The sequence below is a fragment of the Castor canadensis genome, chromosome 6, assembly GCF_047511655.1.
Source record: "Castor canadensis chromosome 6, mCasCan1.hap1v2, whole genome shotgun sequence".
NCBI lineage: Eukaryota > Metazoa > Chordata > Mammalia > Rodentia > Castoridae > Castor > Castor canadensis.
Window position 1 is genome coordinate 80,512,390 of NC_133391.1, and position 15,149 is coordinate 80,527,538.

General features: G+C 41.2%; 1 protein-coding gene across 3 annotated transcripts in view; it reads left to right on the forward strand.

The window, feature by feature from the left end:
- The first annotated feature begins 316 nt into the window (after window positions 1–316).
- Window positions 317–15,149, forward strand: part of Etf1 (eukaryotic translation termination factor 1) — a 32,353-nt gene continuing 17,520 nt past the window's right edge. Inside the window, exons 1-2 of one of the 3 annotated variants that reach the window (XM_020156095.2) lie at window positions 317–473; window positions 634–737. In XM_020156095.2, coding sequence (XP_020011684.2) covers window positions 652–737 — 86 coding nt within the window. In that variant the 5' untranslated portion in view covers window positions 317–473; window positions 634–651. The other 2 variants (XM_074076919.1, XM_074076920.1) reach the window with 2 other exon arrangements.

A 15,149-nucleotide genomic window follows, 5' to 3' on the forward strand; every position in this document is an offset into this window, starting at 1 on the left:
TGAACAGCAAAGCCTACAACACCTGTGCCTCGCCCTTTAAGAACCACCCTCATTCCATCCCGCAGGGGCTCATGTAAATGCTCGCGAGACCCACCGTCTTCCGCCCGCTTCCTCCCCTTGGCTTGCCGGGACGGAAGGAAGGCGATAACTCCCGCCCCCGACCTCTACTTCACAAGGCAGCGCGGCTCCAAGTATGGCCAATCAGCAGGCCCGTTGTAGGCCGCGTTGCCGAGAACCAATGGCAAGTCGCGGCGCACGAAGAGCTTCTCATCCGCACCGGCCCCCTCCCTTCCGTCCGCCTCCTTCCACTCCGCCCCTGGCGGAGGAAGTGATATCACAGGCCCCATGTGAGCGGATTGCAACACATGCAGCTGCCTGGAGAGAGGGAGCCGGTGTCCTACGTCAGAGCCGCCGCCGCCGCGGAGCCGCCGCCGGGGAGGAGCAGCCGCTGCCGCCCAGGACTGGGCCCTTAGGTAAAACAGGAGACGGAAAGGCCGGCAACCGACGCGGCGGTCCGCTTAGGGAGGGGAGAGGAAGGCCTCTCTGGGGTGGCGAGGAAGGGAGCCGCTCTGCCCCAGCGGCGGCGCTAACTCTGTGGTCTTGGTGTCTCCGGGCCCCGCCGGGCCGCTCTAGGGAGGAGGAGGCGAGAAGATGGCGGACGACCCCAGTGCTGCCGACAGGAACGTGGAAATATGGAAGATCAAAAAGCTCATTAAGAGCTTGGAGGCGGCCCGCGGGTGAGCGCCGCGTCCGGCCCCCCTGTGCCCTCTTGGATCCCGGACCCCTCAGGATGGCCGCCCCCGCGCCGCATGGCCGGATGAGGAGAACCAGGCTGTAGCCAACTCCCGCCTTCTGGACCTCTGGGTAGTAGCCTCTGACTCGAGGGCGAGGGTCGGCGCGGCTGGCCCGAAAAGGAGTGCTTTCTCCTCTTGGGGGTGAGGGGCCCGCGCTCCCAGGGCTCAGACCATTCGGCACCCCTCGTGATAAGCCACCGCTACTTTTGTAGCCCTCTCAGGCCCTTAAGTCCAGCTTCTCGCTCTTCTAGCTTCTGGTGCTGCCACCCGACTCGGGTGCTTTTGGAGGAGAGTACTGGGCCTTCCTTTGCGAACGCCCTTGCCTGATTTCCTCTCTTCCCCTCCCTTCACGAGTTCCTCAGCCAGGCCTTATTAAAATGGCCTCCCCCTCCTGGACTTCCAAGTTCTCTGTAGGTGAAGTTTGATGGTGTGGGAAGGAGAGGTGGCCAGGGACATTCTCTTTCTGGCTTCCTCTTATTTCTCTGAGTCTTCCACCTTTCCCAAGATGACTTCCACCAAGTCCTGTAATTACTCTGGAGCTTCCTGGTTTTAGCTGTTCCAGCTAAAACCCGCCTATAAACTGAAAATGCCAACGTGTGCCGGGGGGGGGCGGGGGGGGGAGTGGGGCGGGTGATTTTAGGTGACAAATCTGTGTGTGTACTCAAGACAAATCCTGATAATGGGCTCTTGGATGTGTACATTTACAAAGGACCCTATTGGCCTTTCTGTGGAACTTCTTGGTCTAACACTTTTGAGGTTCCTGGTGTACTGATGCTTGTTGAAATTCACAACTGAATTAAGAGAACTTTAAGTCTCCTCTTGTAAGTTTTGACTTAAAACACTGTAGGTGTGTTCATTCTGGAAAGAATAAGCTATATTTTAATAAGCTGTATATGCTGTTCTTTTTTTTTTTATGTTCCTCATTTTAGGACGATGAGCCAGAGGTATTCCCGTTTCAATTTATTACTTTATTTTGTTCCTTTCTCGGTCAGGGAAACTTTTCACTTACCAGAAGTGTCACCGACTCCCCACACACACACACACAGGCCCCAAAAGTGGAAAGAACAGTACATATTTGTATATCTGAGTGTTCTTTTAGACCATGAGAAAAGTTGACTTCAGCACAGAAGTTAGACATTCTGGTTTTCAGCCTGAGGTTGTCATTGGCAGCAGGATTTGCAGTAATAGGATGACCACCCTGCTAAGCTCCTTGTGATTGTTACTTTATGAAATGGGTTGTGCTTGATTCTACTGAAGGCCCAAGGTTAGCAAAGTGGTTTTGCCATGGTGTTTATTATTAATAAATCGGCAACAGTTCTGTTTGGGATTAAAGCTTCTGGAACTTTGGCCCTAGTTCAGTGTCTTGGTCTTTTGGTCACTCTTTTGATGTCCTGAAGAAACAATGAGTTGAAAGTAGTGCCTTATTTTGTTCCTTGGGTTTTTCGTTGGATTTAATAAAATATACAGACGTACTTACTAATATTATAAGAACTTGTGCCACAAGATAGAGTGAAAAATTATTCACTGTATTTGACAATACTATATAGGAATGGAGACATAGGTCATGAGCCATTAAGATGCCAGAAATTATCGAGGTACTTTCATTTCAATAGGATATCTACTGTTGTGTTACTTGAAGCCTTTGGTTGAGTATGACTTACAGGTCATTGTTGTTACAGTTTTGTTTAAAGTTGGGTTGAACTGTGGATTTGTTCTCTATCATTGGGAGGCATGTTCACATTATAATTTGCATTTATTATATTCTCTGAAGCACCATAAAATACAAATTTACACTGATTGCTTGTTGTCTAAATTAGGTAACATTAAAGATAACATAGCTTAATAAGTAACATCTCTTTTTACTGCTTGATGAAAGTCATTCTTAAATTTGTTCTTATTCATATTACCTAACCACTTGAAAGTTTTAAGCTCCTCTTTTCCAACCTTTTGAAGGATTTACCTCTTTGTTTAGCAAGTTCAGGAAAGTTTGAAGCATGCTAAATAATAAAGACAAAACTTGTCCTCCAAGTGATAATTTGAACATTTTAGACATGATTAAGGTAGCTAAAATAGCTAGGGACTCATCCTCCCAACAGTGAGGTTAATAATTATGTTCTACTTGGCTTTTAGTCATGATTTAGTTGCATCTTGAGTCCATGAAAATTTAAAATCTTGACCATCTCTGGTATTGGTCAGGGAATCACAAGTTCCCTAGTATATGCCAGCTACTTTCGGGAAACAGTCAAGTTTTATTTTCATTGCTGAATTGTGTTAAGACTTTTTAGGTTTTTGTATTATTTGTTACCTAATACTAAAATGTTAGGATAATTGTGATGAGCTTTAAAGGCAAGCTGAATGGTAAAATGAGTTATGTTTGGGGGTGTGCCAGGTAGGTTTCAGGAGAAAACAGGTTGTAGGCAAGTATTATTATTAGCACAAGATAGTGAAACTGGTGGATTAAAAGTATTGTTTTGGAAATGAAAAAGGTACTTCTTAGCAGTGTAGAATTCTGAGCATGAAAAGTAAAGGGTTGTTTTTTTTTTTTTTTTCTGTTGTTTTTTTTTGTTTGGTGGGACTGGGGTTTGTATTCAGGTCTTTCCATTTGCAAAGCAGGTGCTCTACAGCTTGAGCCATACCTCCAGTCCAGTTTTGCTCTGTTTATTTTAGAGAGGGGATGTGGAGAATTATTTTCCTAAGGAGGCCTTGAACCAAGTTCTTCCCAGTCTCAGCCTCCCAAGAAGCTAGGATAACAGGTGTAAGCCACTGGAGCCTGGCTTAGGATTAGTTTGTTTTTAACAAACCAACTTTTTAACATTTACGAGAATAAGTAATTTTGAAACTTACATGGTTATATGGTTATCTTCCGATATATAACCCAAATGTAGTTTAGCTTAAAAAGACCGCTAATAAAATGTAGTTGAACAGAAAGAGCTAACTAGACAAAGTAATTTATTGAGCAGTTGGCATGTTACTGAGTCTTCAAAGCAATACATTAGTCATTTAATCTTCACACCAATAAATACTGCTACCACTTGGTAGACAAGGCAACAAAGGCTGGGAGGTTAGAGAATCTGCTATCCAGAATGTCACAGTAAAAATGTAGCAGAGTCCAGGACTTGAACCAATGTGCTATACTGGATATTTGTGTTTTCCAAAATATGGAAGACTAGACTTACTTAAAATCTGAGTTATAACAGACTGTTATGTCTGTGGAAGACTATAAAGGCCAGATTACTAAAATGGGGAACCTGTTAGCATTCTGTTTTGTGACCAACATCATACTTAATCTTCAGATTTTTTTAAGTTGGGTGGAACATACCTATTTTGGTTTTGCATAAGTGTGGTTGCTTGTATGTGTGCTAGTAAAATAGCCATCCCATTCTTTTGCTATACATAAGCCTCACCAAAGGTTGATGGTAGTTTGTCCCTAATTATGGTTGCTTTTGGAATATTCTCCACAGTTGGCTTATGAGGACAAATGTGGATATAGCCAAAACTGGAACTAGGGCCATGTGAGTTGAACCATGGTTGGTTTCAAATAAGGAACTAAAGCAGGTGAACCTATGTTATAAGAAATGTAGGTGGGAATTTTTGGTTTTGTTTTTTTTTTTTTTTTTTTTTTTTTTTACCGCTACTGTTTTCTGAGCAGGCAAGAGGTAGCCCTAGAAATAGTTTTGGAAACTTCATAGTTTTCAGATAATAAAATAACCACAGCCTGCTCCAGCTAAGAACAATAGTGAATGTGACAATGGGAAAGATTGTTAATTTTGGTTAAGTTGTGTGAGTAAGGTGTTAGAGTATTTTTTCACTTATCTTTACCAGGGAACCTTATGTATTTCAAGTGTAAATTTGTTGCTATGTAATTTGAATAAAGTGGGTTAAACATGTTTGAGTTCCCTAAGTGAACATTATTGATTGATCCTAACTTATGATAAAAGGAATGTTCAGGTACTTTTATTTTTACTTTATTTCTCAATATTCTTGAAGGGATGGTGATATAATTTTGTGATAGAGTTGCATGCTTGGCTTGTAGAAAGCCCTAAGTTCAATCCTCAGAACTACAAAGAGCTGGGTGCGGCTGATCAGGAGGTAGAGATCAGGAGGATTGTGGTTCAAAGCTAGCCTGGGCAAATAGTTCACAAGACCCGATCTTGGGGAAAAAAAAAAAAAAAATCTCAGAAAAGGGCTGGTGAAGTGGCTCAAGGTGTAGGCCCTGAGTTCAAACCCCAGTACCACTTTAAAAAAAAGAGAGTCTACACAGATAACTATTCAAAGAGAGCTTTTTTTTTTAATCCTCTAGTGTTCCTCCCTCCCCCCAGTCTCTGATGCTTAGATAAGACCACATCAGAGAAAAGTCAAGAATTAGAATATTTAGAGCTTCATGAAAAGAGATGAAGAGATGAGTATAGAACAAACCACAGGGGCCTTGGTGACATTCCACTACTTTTTTCCCCATGGCAAGTTATTTGCAAGCTTTGGTTTCCACAGGTATAACTGTGAACAGTAATCTTGGATTGGGTGATAACAGTTGATGTGATAGGAGTTTAAATGTCTAGCACTGCATTTGCCTGTAGGGAGGGCTCTGGAAACATTAGGAGTTAACAAATTTTTTTGTTGTTGTTGCTACTGAGAACAGGGTCTTGCTGTATAGTCCAAACTGGTCTCCAAATCACAGTCCTCCCACCTCAGCCTCCTGAGTGCTTTGAGAAATTTCCTGATGGAGAATTATTAGTAAGGGATCAGGATACAGATGCTACTAACAGATCCGAACCATGAGAAAAAAGAGATGAGAGAGAGGAAAAAATGGTGAAGGAAAGAGGGGCTATGAGAGCATATGTAATAGAATGTGATGATTTTCTCAGTCCCCTCCAAGTGTCATAGGTTGTTTAAACTCAGAACCAGTCCTAATGGCTGTAGGATTCTGGCCAAATGTTCTATGCACTGTGGACCTGATGAACAATCACTCTTTGAATTTCAAGTCTTGACAGACTTCTCATTGTAATAGCAGATAAGCTCATCCTTCCAGGAAAGGCAGGCTTGCTCTGGACACACTCCCAGGTAAGCAAGAGTTCTTAAATAGAATACTATTGAAGGCAGAGTATAATATAAATTCAAGTTTGTCCTGCCTCCCACCACCACCATCACCATACTCAAGTCAGTTTGATCTTTTCACAGAGGCCTCTTTTTCTTTGAACTTGGGGTTAGAGTATGCTCAACACAGCACAGTCCCCTGTACTGGGAAAATGTTCAGTTATGAAAAAGTTACTAGCTTTGTAGCAAGGTTAAATGGTCTTAAGTCCTGTTAGAGGAGCAGGAAGGAAAAACTTGCCTTCCCATGACTGGATTGGACCGTCTGGGAACTTGGACAGCACAATTTCTACCGAGTCCATCCTGTTCTCTAGACATCTCAGAATAGAACCTTCTCCTAGGATACGTTCTGTAGGTGTCTTTTTCACTCCTCAGCAGCCTGCTGTCTTAGGGAGAAAAAGAATTAGGAAGGTTCAAGTCTCTTTTTCCAGCAGGTTAGAAATTATGAGTATGAGGTTTCTCACTGGGGCGCTGTCCTTAGAGAGCATGGTGAAGCTGCCTCTACTAACAGCTTTATCTTTTGCCATTTGACACACTTTGGACACATGCCTACTGTTCTTACTCTTGTCACAATCTTTCCTTCCAGGTTCAAAGGACTTGACATTTTCAGGGGCCTGATAACTGGTTCTTGCTGTGCTGATAACTCAGGGATGTTGGGCCTGCACTTTGTTCTTTTTTTATAATGCTTCCTTGATATTTTATCTTCTGCTTTGTGAATTGACTTTACTTTTATCTTTGGTTTTGTTTGTGACGGGAGGACTCCTGTGTTGCACAGGCTGGTTTTGAATTTGTAAGCTCACATGATCCTCCTGCTTTAGCCTCCTCAGTAGCTGGAACTACAGGTATGTACCACTAGCACTGTAACCATCTGTTTTTACAGTGCTGAAGATCAGCCCCAGGGCCTGGCCCACACTAGGCAAGTGCTGTACCACTGAGCTTCACCTCTTGGTCTTTTCTGCCATGTCTGACCTTCAAAGTAAATTTATCTGTGTATGGAGGTTTATGAAAAATTAGGCCTATAAATGCACTTTTACTATTAACCAACCAGTCAGCCAACAAACTTCATCAAACATGCTATGAGTTGGTCACCAGACATTTTGGAAAGACTATAAGCAAACAAGAACTTGGTCTGCCACACAACCCTAGAGTGATAATATAAACCATTTTCAACCCTGTGATAATAAGTACAGAGTAATATAGCACATGTTGAGGGGTTTAGTAAAGGCAGTTGATTAGGGTCTTTAGTGAGGTAGTGGGCATTGTCAAAAAGGAAAATTGTGTTACTACTCAGACAAAAGTTAGCAAATATGCTAGGGCAAGGCAAGTATTAAAGAATGTACTTGCCTAGCATGTGTGAGGTCCTGGATTCAATCTCTAGCACTCTGCTTCAGAAAAAAAAGCACCCCCCACATTAGTACTTGAGTTGTTATAGTATCGGTATCTTTGATACAATAGTGGAGTAGAGCTGTAACTGATCTGCAACTTTGAAATTGTAACTCTTTTTTTAGCCCAGACTATTCTCAAATTCTCACAACCTCAGAAATGCTGGGATTACAGGCATATGCCACCACCAGTGAATTCATTGTTTGGTTCTGGGGAGTAAACCCAAAGCATGCTAAGCACTTATCCTATCACTAAGCTATGTCTCTGGCTCCCAAATTCTGGGGTTTTGCTGTTGTTTTCTGTGTGTGTGGGTGTGGTGTTGGGGATCAAACCCAGGCCTTCTGAATGCCATGCAAATGCTCTACCACTGAGCAACATCCTTGGCTCCCCCTCCCCAAAATCACTCTTTTCTGGTCTTTTTTTGGGGGGTGGGTGATATTGGGGTTTGAACTCAGAGCCTCATACTTGCTAGGTAGATATACTCTACCACCTGAGCCACTCCACCAGTCCCCAAGTCTTTGATTAAAATCAAGCTTCATGTAAGTTTTTTATTAGCTGATAGTTGGTGGTAAGCTGTCATTATATTCAAATAGTGCAGAGCATTTACACATGTGCCTTGTTGGTAAGGTTGGCATAACAGAATTTAAAACAGTTCCAGCACAAGTTGGCCTTTCAGTCCAAATAAACTTTAGTTTGTCAGAAATGAAAATACTTATTTAAACTAGTGTTTCTTATATTTTTAGCTATTTACTGAAAAACTTCCAGCTATTGCACATTTTCTTTTATCTTGTCTAAAACTCCAGTTGAGCAAGGTAGAGCCTGAAAAGGACACAGGTTTAAAGTTCAAATAGCGGGGGGGGGGGAGTGTGTGTGTATGTTACTGAGGTTTGGATTGAAGTCCTCACACTTGCTATGCAATCACTCTACCACTTGAGCCATGCCCCCAGCCTTTTTGCTTTAGTTCTTTTTCAGGTAGGGTTGGGTTAGGGCTGGCCTTAGACTGCTATCCTCCTACCTATGCCTCCATGCATAGCTGAGATCACAAGCTTGCATCACCATGCCTTGCTTATTGATTGAGGTTGGATCTTACTGACTTTTTTTTTTTTTTTTTAATTTAAGCTGAACTGACAGGACCCACAGTCCTCCTGAACTCTGCCACCTGGGTAGCTAGGATTACAGGAGTAAGCCACCTCACCCAGTTAGCATGTATTTTTGACTCCTCATAGAAGAGAGAGTGAGTAGTTGCCTAATCATATCACACTTTAGTTAAGAGACAGTGCTAGATTCTGTTCCCACTTTTTCTATCTCAAAGTCTATGATCCTATTATATCAAACTGTCTTCCTCTTTAAGTATTTCTTTTGCTAAGTAGAAACATCTTCTAGTCTCTTCTAAAAGGAGGACTCTTTGTCCAAGGAGATTGGTAATATTCTAGAGGGAGCAGGTATGCTAAGACTCAGGAGCAAAGATAAAAGAAAATGGATGCTGTTTGCATATCTACTCAAGGAAGAACTTGAGAATGAAATAAATTTATTCTTAATGAGCACTGATGATGAGAGAAATAACTTACTGCTAAATTCTTCCTCAGAAGTTTAATTTTATATGAAAAAATGATTAGTGGGAAGATAGGCTTTTGCTGTATTGAGAAAATACTTCTATAGTAGTTAAAGATCAAAGGATTTTACCATCTATAAAGCCCTGTGTAGGACACTGCTAACGAATCTCTTAACATACGATTGCTATCTCCTGGCATGCTGTTGTGAAAAAAGTAGAGAAATTTTCCAGCTTCTTCCTGCTCGCTGGTGGAATATTCCACTAGGTAGCTTTGTAGAGTTCTTTTAGTAGATGCCTATAATTGTTTTAAAAAAAGAAAAAAAGTAATACTCTAACAGATGCGTACATTTTTTAGATGAATAATCTTTGTGCTTCTAAGGATAAGACACTCAAATGATCTTTGCAAACTTGGTGCTGAAAAATGTTAACATATTTGACTTACTATTTAAGAGGTAGAGGCTGTTTTAATGTTTCAGTTAGTTCATATCTTGATATTTCTTCCATCTCATGGTAGTAACTGCTTCTTAATGTCAGTGGCACCAACTAATTTCAGGTAAGTTCTGTTCTTTTTAAACAATAACAGAATTCTTGTAGTTTGGTATTTTATGCAAGCTCTTTTATAAAAGGTAGCCCCATCCTCCTCCTAACCTGCCTCATAGATTATGGCAATAGTAGAGCAGGGGTGGCATTAAGGTAGTGATCAACAAAATAAAAAGAAGACATTATTAGAAGTTTTGTTCAGGACATAATGGCATATGCCTGTAATCCTAGCACTCTAGAGAATGAGTCAGGAGGATCACAAGTTCAATGCCAGCTTCTGTTACCTAAAAAGACCATCTCAACAAAGTATTGGTTTTGTTATGGTAAAAATAATAGGCCAGGCACCAGTGGCTCATATCATAATCCTAGCTACTCAGGAGGCAGAGATGAGGATCGCAGTTTGAAGCCAGCCCAGGCAAATGATATTGTTTACAAGACCCTATCTCAGAAATGCACAATACCAAACTGGACTTGGGAGGGGGGGCGGTGCTGGCTCAAGTGGTAGAGTGCCTCTCTAACAAGCGTGAGGCCCTGAGTTCAAACTCCAGTACCATCATAAAAAAAAGTGTTTTTTAAAAAGAATAATACTGGGATGGTTTCTTTTTTTAGTGAAGTAGAGTGAAAGCTAGGAGACAATTAGTCATTTTAAGGCACATGTTTGTTCCTCTCCAAGGAGTGGCTTTTTAAGTTTTAGCAAGGATTTATTTTAGCATAACAGGATAAAGTATTGACACGTTGGGGGAGCGAAAAACATTTCCTGTTTCCTGTCTTCACGCAGGAAATGGGAGCAAAAACTCTGGAGTGGCTTTTTTTTAAAGGCAGGGTTTCACTGTGTTGCCCTTGAACTTGTGATCCTCCTGCCTCAGCCTTCCAGCTAACTGGGATTACAGCTATGCATCAGGGCACTCAGCTTGGAGTAGCAGATTTTTCATTGGTGGTGCGCACCACTGTGTACTAAGATGATTTCTGCTCTCACAATGCTTACAGTGTTTCATTCTTTGATATTCCATGGAAAAGAAGACCAAAGTTAGATATGAGATCTCTTTGGAGTGACTGATAGGAGACACCCTTGGCTATGTAAAAATACCCATGTGACAAAAGTAGGATAAGTCCACTTAAGCTTTTATATGGTATAGCTATTGAATATTTTAGAGGGTAATGAATCTTTGTTTTACCATCCCATAAAGTGGTTACTGTCTACCAAAGTCAACTCTTGCCTCTCTTTGGACTTGACTCAAATTCAGGTGAGACCTACCCGAAGTATTCTCCCATTTCTATAAGCATGGGGGGAGCAAAGAACTCCATCTAGTTACCATTTAGGAGTTGCTTACTACATAGCTCTTTAAGCTATGTACTCAACATACATTATCTTATATAAACTTCATGACTTTGTGAAGTACATAGAAACTGAGATTCACAGAGATTCGTGTAATTTGCCATTAAGTCACTTAGCCATTAAATAGTAGACTAGGACCTGAACTTGAATATGCCTGATTCTAAAAATCTCATATTTTACTCATGTCAAAAAAGGTTGCCTTAGTTTAAAAGTTTAAACATAGCTTTGAACATTTGGGAGAAGAAGGAAAAAAACAGAAAACCTTGTGGGATCAAATAAGGACAGTTTTGGAAATGGGGTAGAAATTGGAAAGGATCTGATTTCTTTTTTCAGCTCCTGATCCATATAATGCCTCTGTCTTAGCAACTTTCCCAGAAATGATCTACCTGAGATTTAAGTTGGGCTCTGTAAGACAGGAATAAATGTGAGTTTGGAAGAGGGGATAATGAAAACTACTAAACACTGGAGTAAAAGCTTGGTGAGACTATATTCTAAATCTCAACTTGAGATTTTAATAAGCAGTCTTTACAATGTTCGTGGGCCTATCCTGAAAGTAGTTCTGTTACTTAGGTGTAATGAACTGGATGGCAGAGCATTTGGGGTGTGGGTGTTCTGGTTGGTAAAAGTTGAATATTTGAATTATAGATAGGATACCTCAGTCTGCTCCCATGACAGAATGCCATAGGCTGGGTAGTGTATAAAAACTTGTGTCTCACAATTTTGGAGTCTGGAAAGTCCAAAATGAAGGTGCTGACAGGTTTTGGTGTGTGGTGAGGATCCCCTAAAATAGCTGGGCTGCAGTGGCTCACACCTGTAATCCTAGCTACTCAGGAGACAGAGATCAATGCAGTTCACAGGCAACCCTGGGCAAATACTTTGTGAGAGCCTAGCTCGAAAAATCCCTTCACAAAAAAAGGGCTGGTAGAGTGGCTTAAGGTGAAGGTCCTGAGTACAAGCCCCAGTAGCACCAAAAAAAAAAAGGATCCCCTAAAATGTTATCTTGAATGCTGCTACATCCTCTAAGGAGGAGGAATTGGCCCCACCCCGTTTTTTGGGGTTTGTTTTGAGACTGGATCTGACTATAGTCCATATTAGCCTTTAATTCTTTATCCTGTTGCCTCAACCTCCTGACTGCTGGGATTTTCAGACCTCTCTGCCCAACAGCAACTAAACCATTCTTGAAGGCTCAACCCTAGTGACTTAAACACTTTTCATTCTGTTCTGCCTCTCAGTACTGCTGCATTTGAGTATATAAACTGCTTCAGTATATAAATTATAGGGAACGTATTTGAACCACAGCGTAGGGTATATGCAGCTCTTTGGGTGCCCATTCTTTAAGCAGGAGTGATGCTACAGAGGTTGTTTGCCATCAGCTGCCTTAAGACGCAGAAAGCAGTCCAGGCACAGTGATTCTTCATCCTAGTTCTGCATTAGAATCTACTGTATTTGGAAATTGAGATTATCTTACCCACAATCACCACCATCCTTATGTTTTGCTTTTTTTAGAAAACTCTTCAGAGATTAACTTTGTTTTTTCTTTTTTTTTTTGGTGGTACTGGGGTTTGAGCTTACAGCTTCATGATTGCAAAGCAGGCACTGTACCTCTTGAGCCATGCCTCGAGTCCATTTTTCTCTGGTTATTTTGGAGATGGTATCTTAAGAGCTATTCGCCCTGCCTGGCCTGAACTGTGATCCTTTGGATCTTAACCTCCCAAGTAGCTAGTACTACAGGTGTGAGCCACCTGTGCCCTGTTGTGGTTAGATTTTTTGGTGATACTGGGGCTTGAACTCAGGACCTCCAGTTTTAAACAGGCGCTCTACTACTTGAGCCACTCCACCATCCCTTTTTTTGTTGGTTATTTTCAAGATAGGATCTCTTGAACTATTTATCTGGACTGGCTTGAAACCACGATCCTCCTGATATGTGTCTCCTAGGTAGCTAGGATTACAGGCATGAGCCACTGGCACTCAGCTGTTTGTTTTTTTATTAACATCTTTCTGAGGCTCAAGTGGTACAGTGCCTTCTTAGCAAGCATGAGGTCAAGTTCAAACCGCAGTAAACCCCCCTACCACCACCACCACACAAAAAAAATTCTTTTAAAGAGTCCTTGAGCATTGTTGATGATGACAAACATTAATACAATTTTTGGAAGTCAGGGGGTACCCAGGGACTGGTAGGGTGGCTCAAGTAGTAGAGCACCTGCCTAGTAAGCGTGAGACCCTGTGTTCAAGAGGTTTCCTTGAATCTAAATGCTGGGACCCTCAGAGGCCTAAAATTGCTTAAACACATTTACATCCAAAGTAAACCAGAATTTGCTCCGATAGCCTTGAGTTTTCTATTTCCTTAGAGTTCTTTCAGTTCTAACAGTTAGTAACCTTATAAATGTTTCCCTGTCTACAGTGCTCGGACTATGAATCCTTTACCCTATCTTCCTGAGGAGAGAAAGCTGCCAGCCATTTAAATCCTCTTTCCTTCCTGAGTTTTGTTTTGGGTTGTTTTGTTTTTTGCTTGTTTTTTTTTTACCTAGCTCTGTTTAGTGTATTTGTTTATTTACAAACACTACTTCCTTCTGTCTCCCAGAAGCTAATCATCTGGAAACAACCTTGGTGAAAATTTCCTTGATAAAGGGAAGTGCCCCTAACTCAATGAAAACAAGGAGTCTGAGAGCAGAAGCCCCTAGGAGCTTTGTGTGAATCATTGTTATCTGTGTTATGTCTTGTCTTGTTTTTAAGACAGCATGTGAGTCATTGCTATACCTCATGATTCACTGGCTTTTTTTTCAGACATGGTTTTACTATGTAGTATATGGCCCAACTCTGATCCTCCTGTCTTGTCTCCTTGAGTGCTATATTGCAGGTGTGAAGCATCACACCAGCTCACTGACCCTTGAAGAGAGAGCCTTTTGATTCTGGAAAGGGAATATAGTGAAAGCAAAAAAGTGGAGAAAAACTACTAAAATTGGAGAAGGTTGTAGTTTGTCTTTATAGCCAGAATCTTCTTAGCGCTTTCTTTCTCATTGTCCCTTCCGAGGTATTGGCTGTACTGTAATGTGAAGTATTTGACTTTAATTTTATTTTTTGTGTTTTCACAAACTGGTCTAACAACTTTGAATGGCTTTCTGGCGGCAGGCGGTTGGGGGTGGGGGGGAGGGCAGTGGTAAATGGGTGTTAATCTTGTTTGGAAACTTTCCGGTTAGGGGAGGCTTTAATCTCCTCATAGTAAACCTAACATAAAACATCAGGGGTTATTAAAGTAGCCTTTAAATTTTTTCAATGGAAGCTATGGTTTTTGTTTTGTTTTTTGGTAGTACTAGGGCTTGAACTCAGGATCTCATGCTTGCTAGGCAGGTACTCTGCCACTTAAGCCACTACACCAGCCCTAAAACAATGTTTTTTTAAAAAAGAAAAAAAAAAAAAAAAGTCCAGGCACCTGGTGGCTCATACTCTGGAGGCAGAGATGAGGAAGATTGTGGTTTGAAGCCTGCCCCAGCAAATAGTCCGAGTGGTTCTACCTCCAAAATAACCAGAGTAAAATGGACTGGAGGTATGGCTCAAGCAGTATAGCACCTTCCTGGCAAATGTGATACCTCCGAGTTCAAACCCAAGTACTACCCAAAAAAAAAAAAAAAAAAAAAAAAATTTTTTTTTTTTTTTAAAGTGAAATTCAGAATGATTGAATGCAGGAAATCATGGATTTTATGTTGGACATACTCAGTTTGAAATACCTGAGATATAGAGGTAGAGTTATTGAGTATGTAGTTGAATATGAGTGAGGGTTGCAGTGACTGGTCTAAGTGGGAGATGTAGGATTACTTGGCAAATGGGTGGCATTCATACATTACAAATTTTACAGATTGCATCCATGTGATGTAATTAATGTGTTCTCCATTCTTGCTTATTATTCAAGTTCAGTTTTTGTTTTGTTTTTTAAAACAATACCCTTCTGCCAGGAGGTGTATAAATCTGGTTGGATCTTTTTTCGTATTAGCAGGTTTTGATGATCACTATGTAGACCTACAATCTCGTTAAGAACATAATATTCTTGCTGGTGATACAGCTCAGTGGTAGAGCACTTGCCTAGGACCCACATGCTGGGTTCAGTCTCCACACACATGCACTATTCTATCTTAATGTTTTGGCTAGACTACCTTCATATGGAAAAACTCACTTTTTTTAATTTTTGATTTTTTTTTTTTTTTTTAAGCTTTACCTTTTTTTCTTTGGTGGTACTAGGGTTTGAACTCAGGGCCTCATGTTTGCTAGGCAGGTACTCTACCACTTGAGCCACTGCCAGTCCTTTTTTTGAGTTTTTTTTGTTTGTTTGTTTGTTTTTTGTCTTTTTTGGTGCTGGATGAGATTTTTTTTTTCCAGATAGGGTCTTGCAAAAGAACTGTTTGCCCTGGCTGGCTTCGAACCATGATCTCCTAATCTTTGCCTCCTGAGTAGATAGGATTAC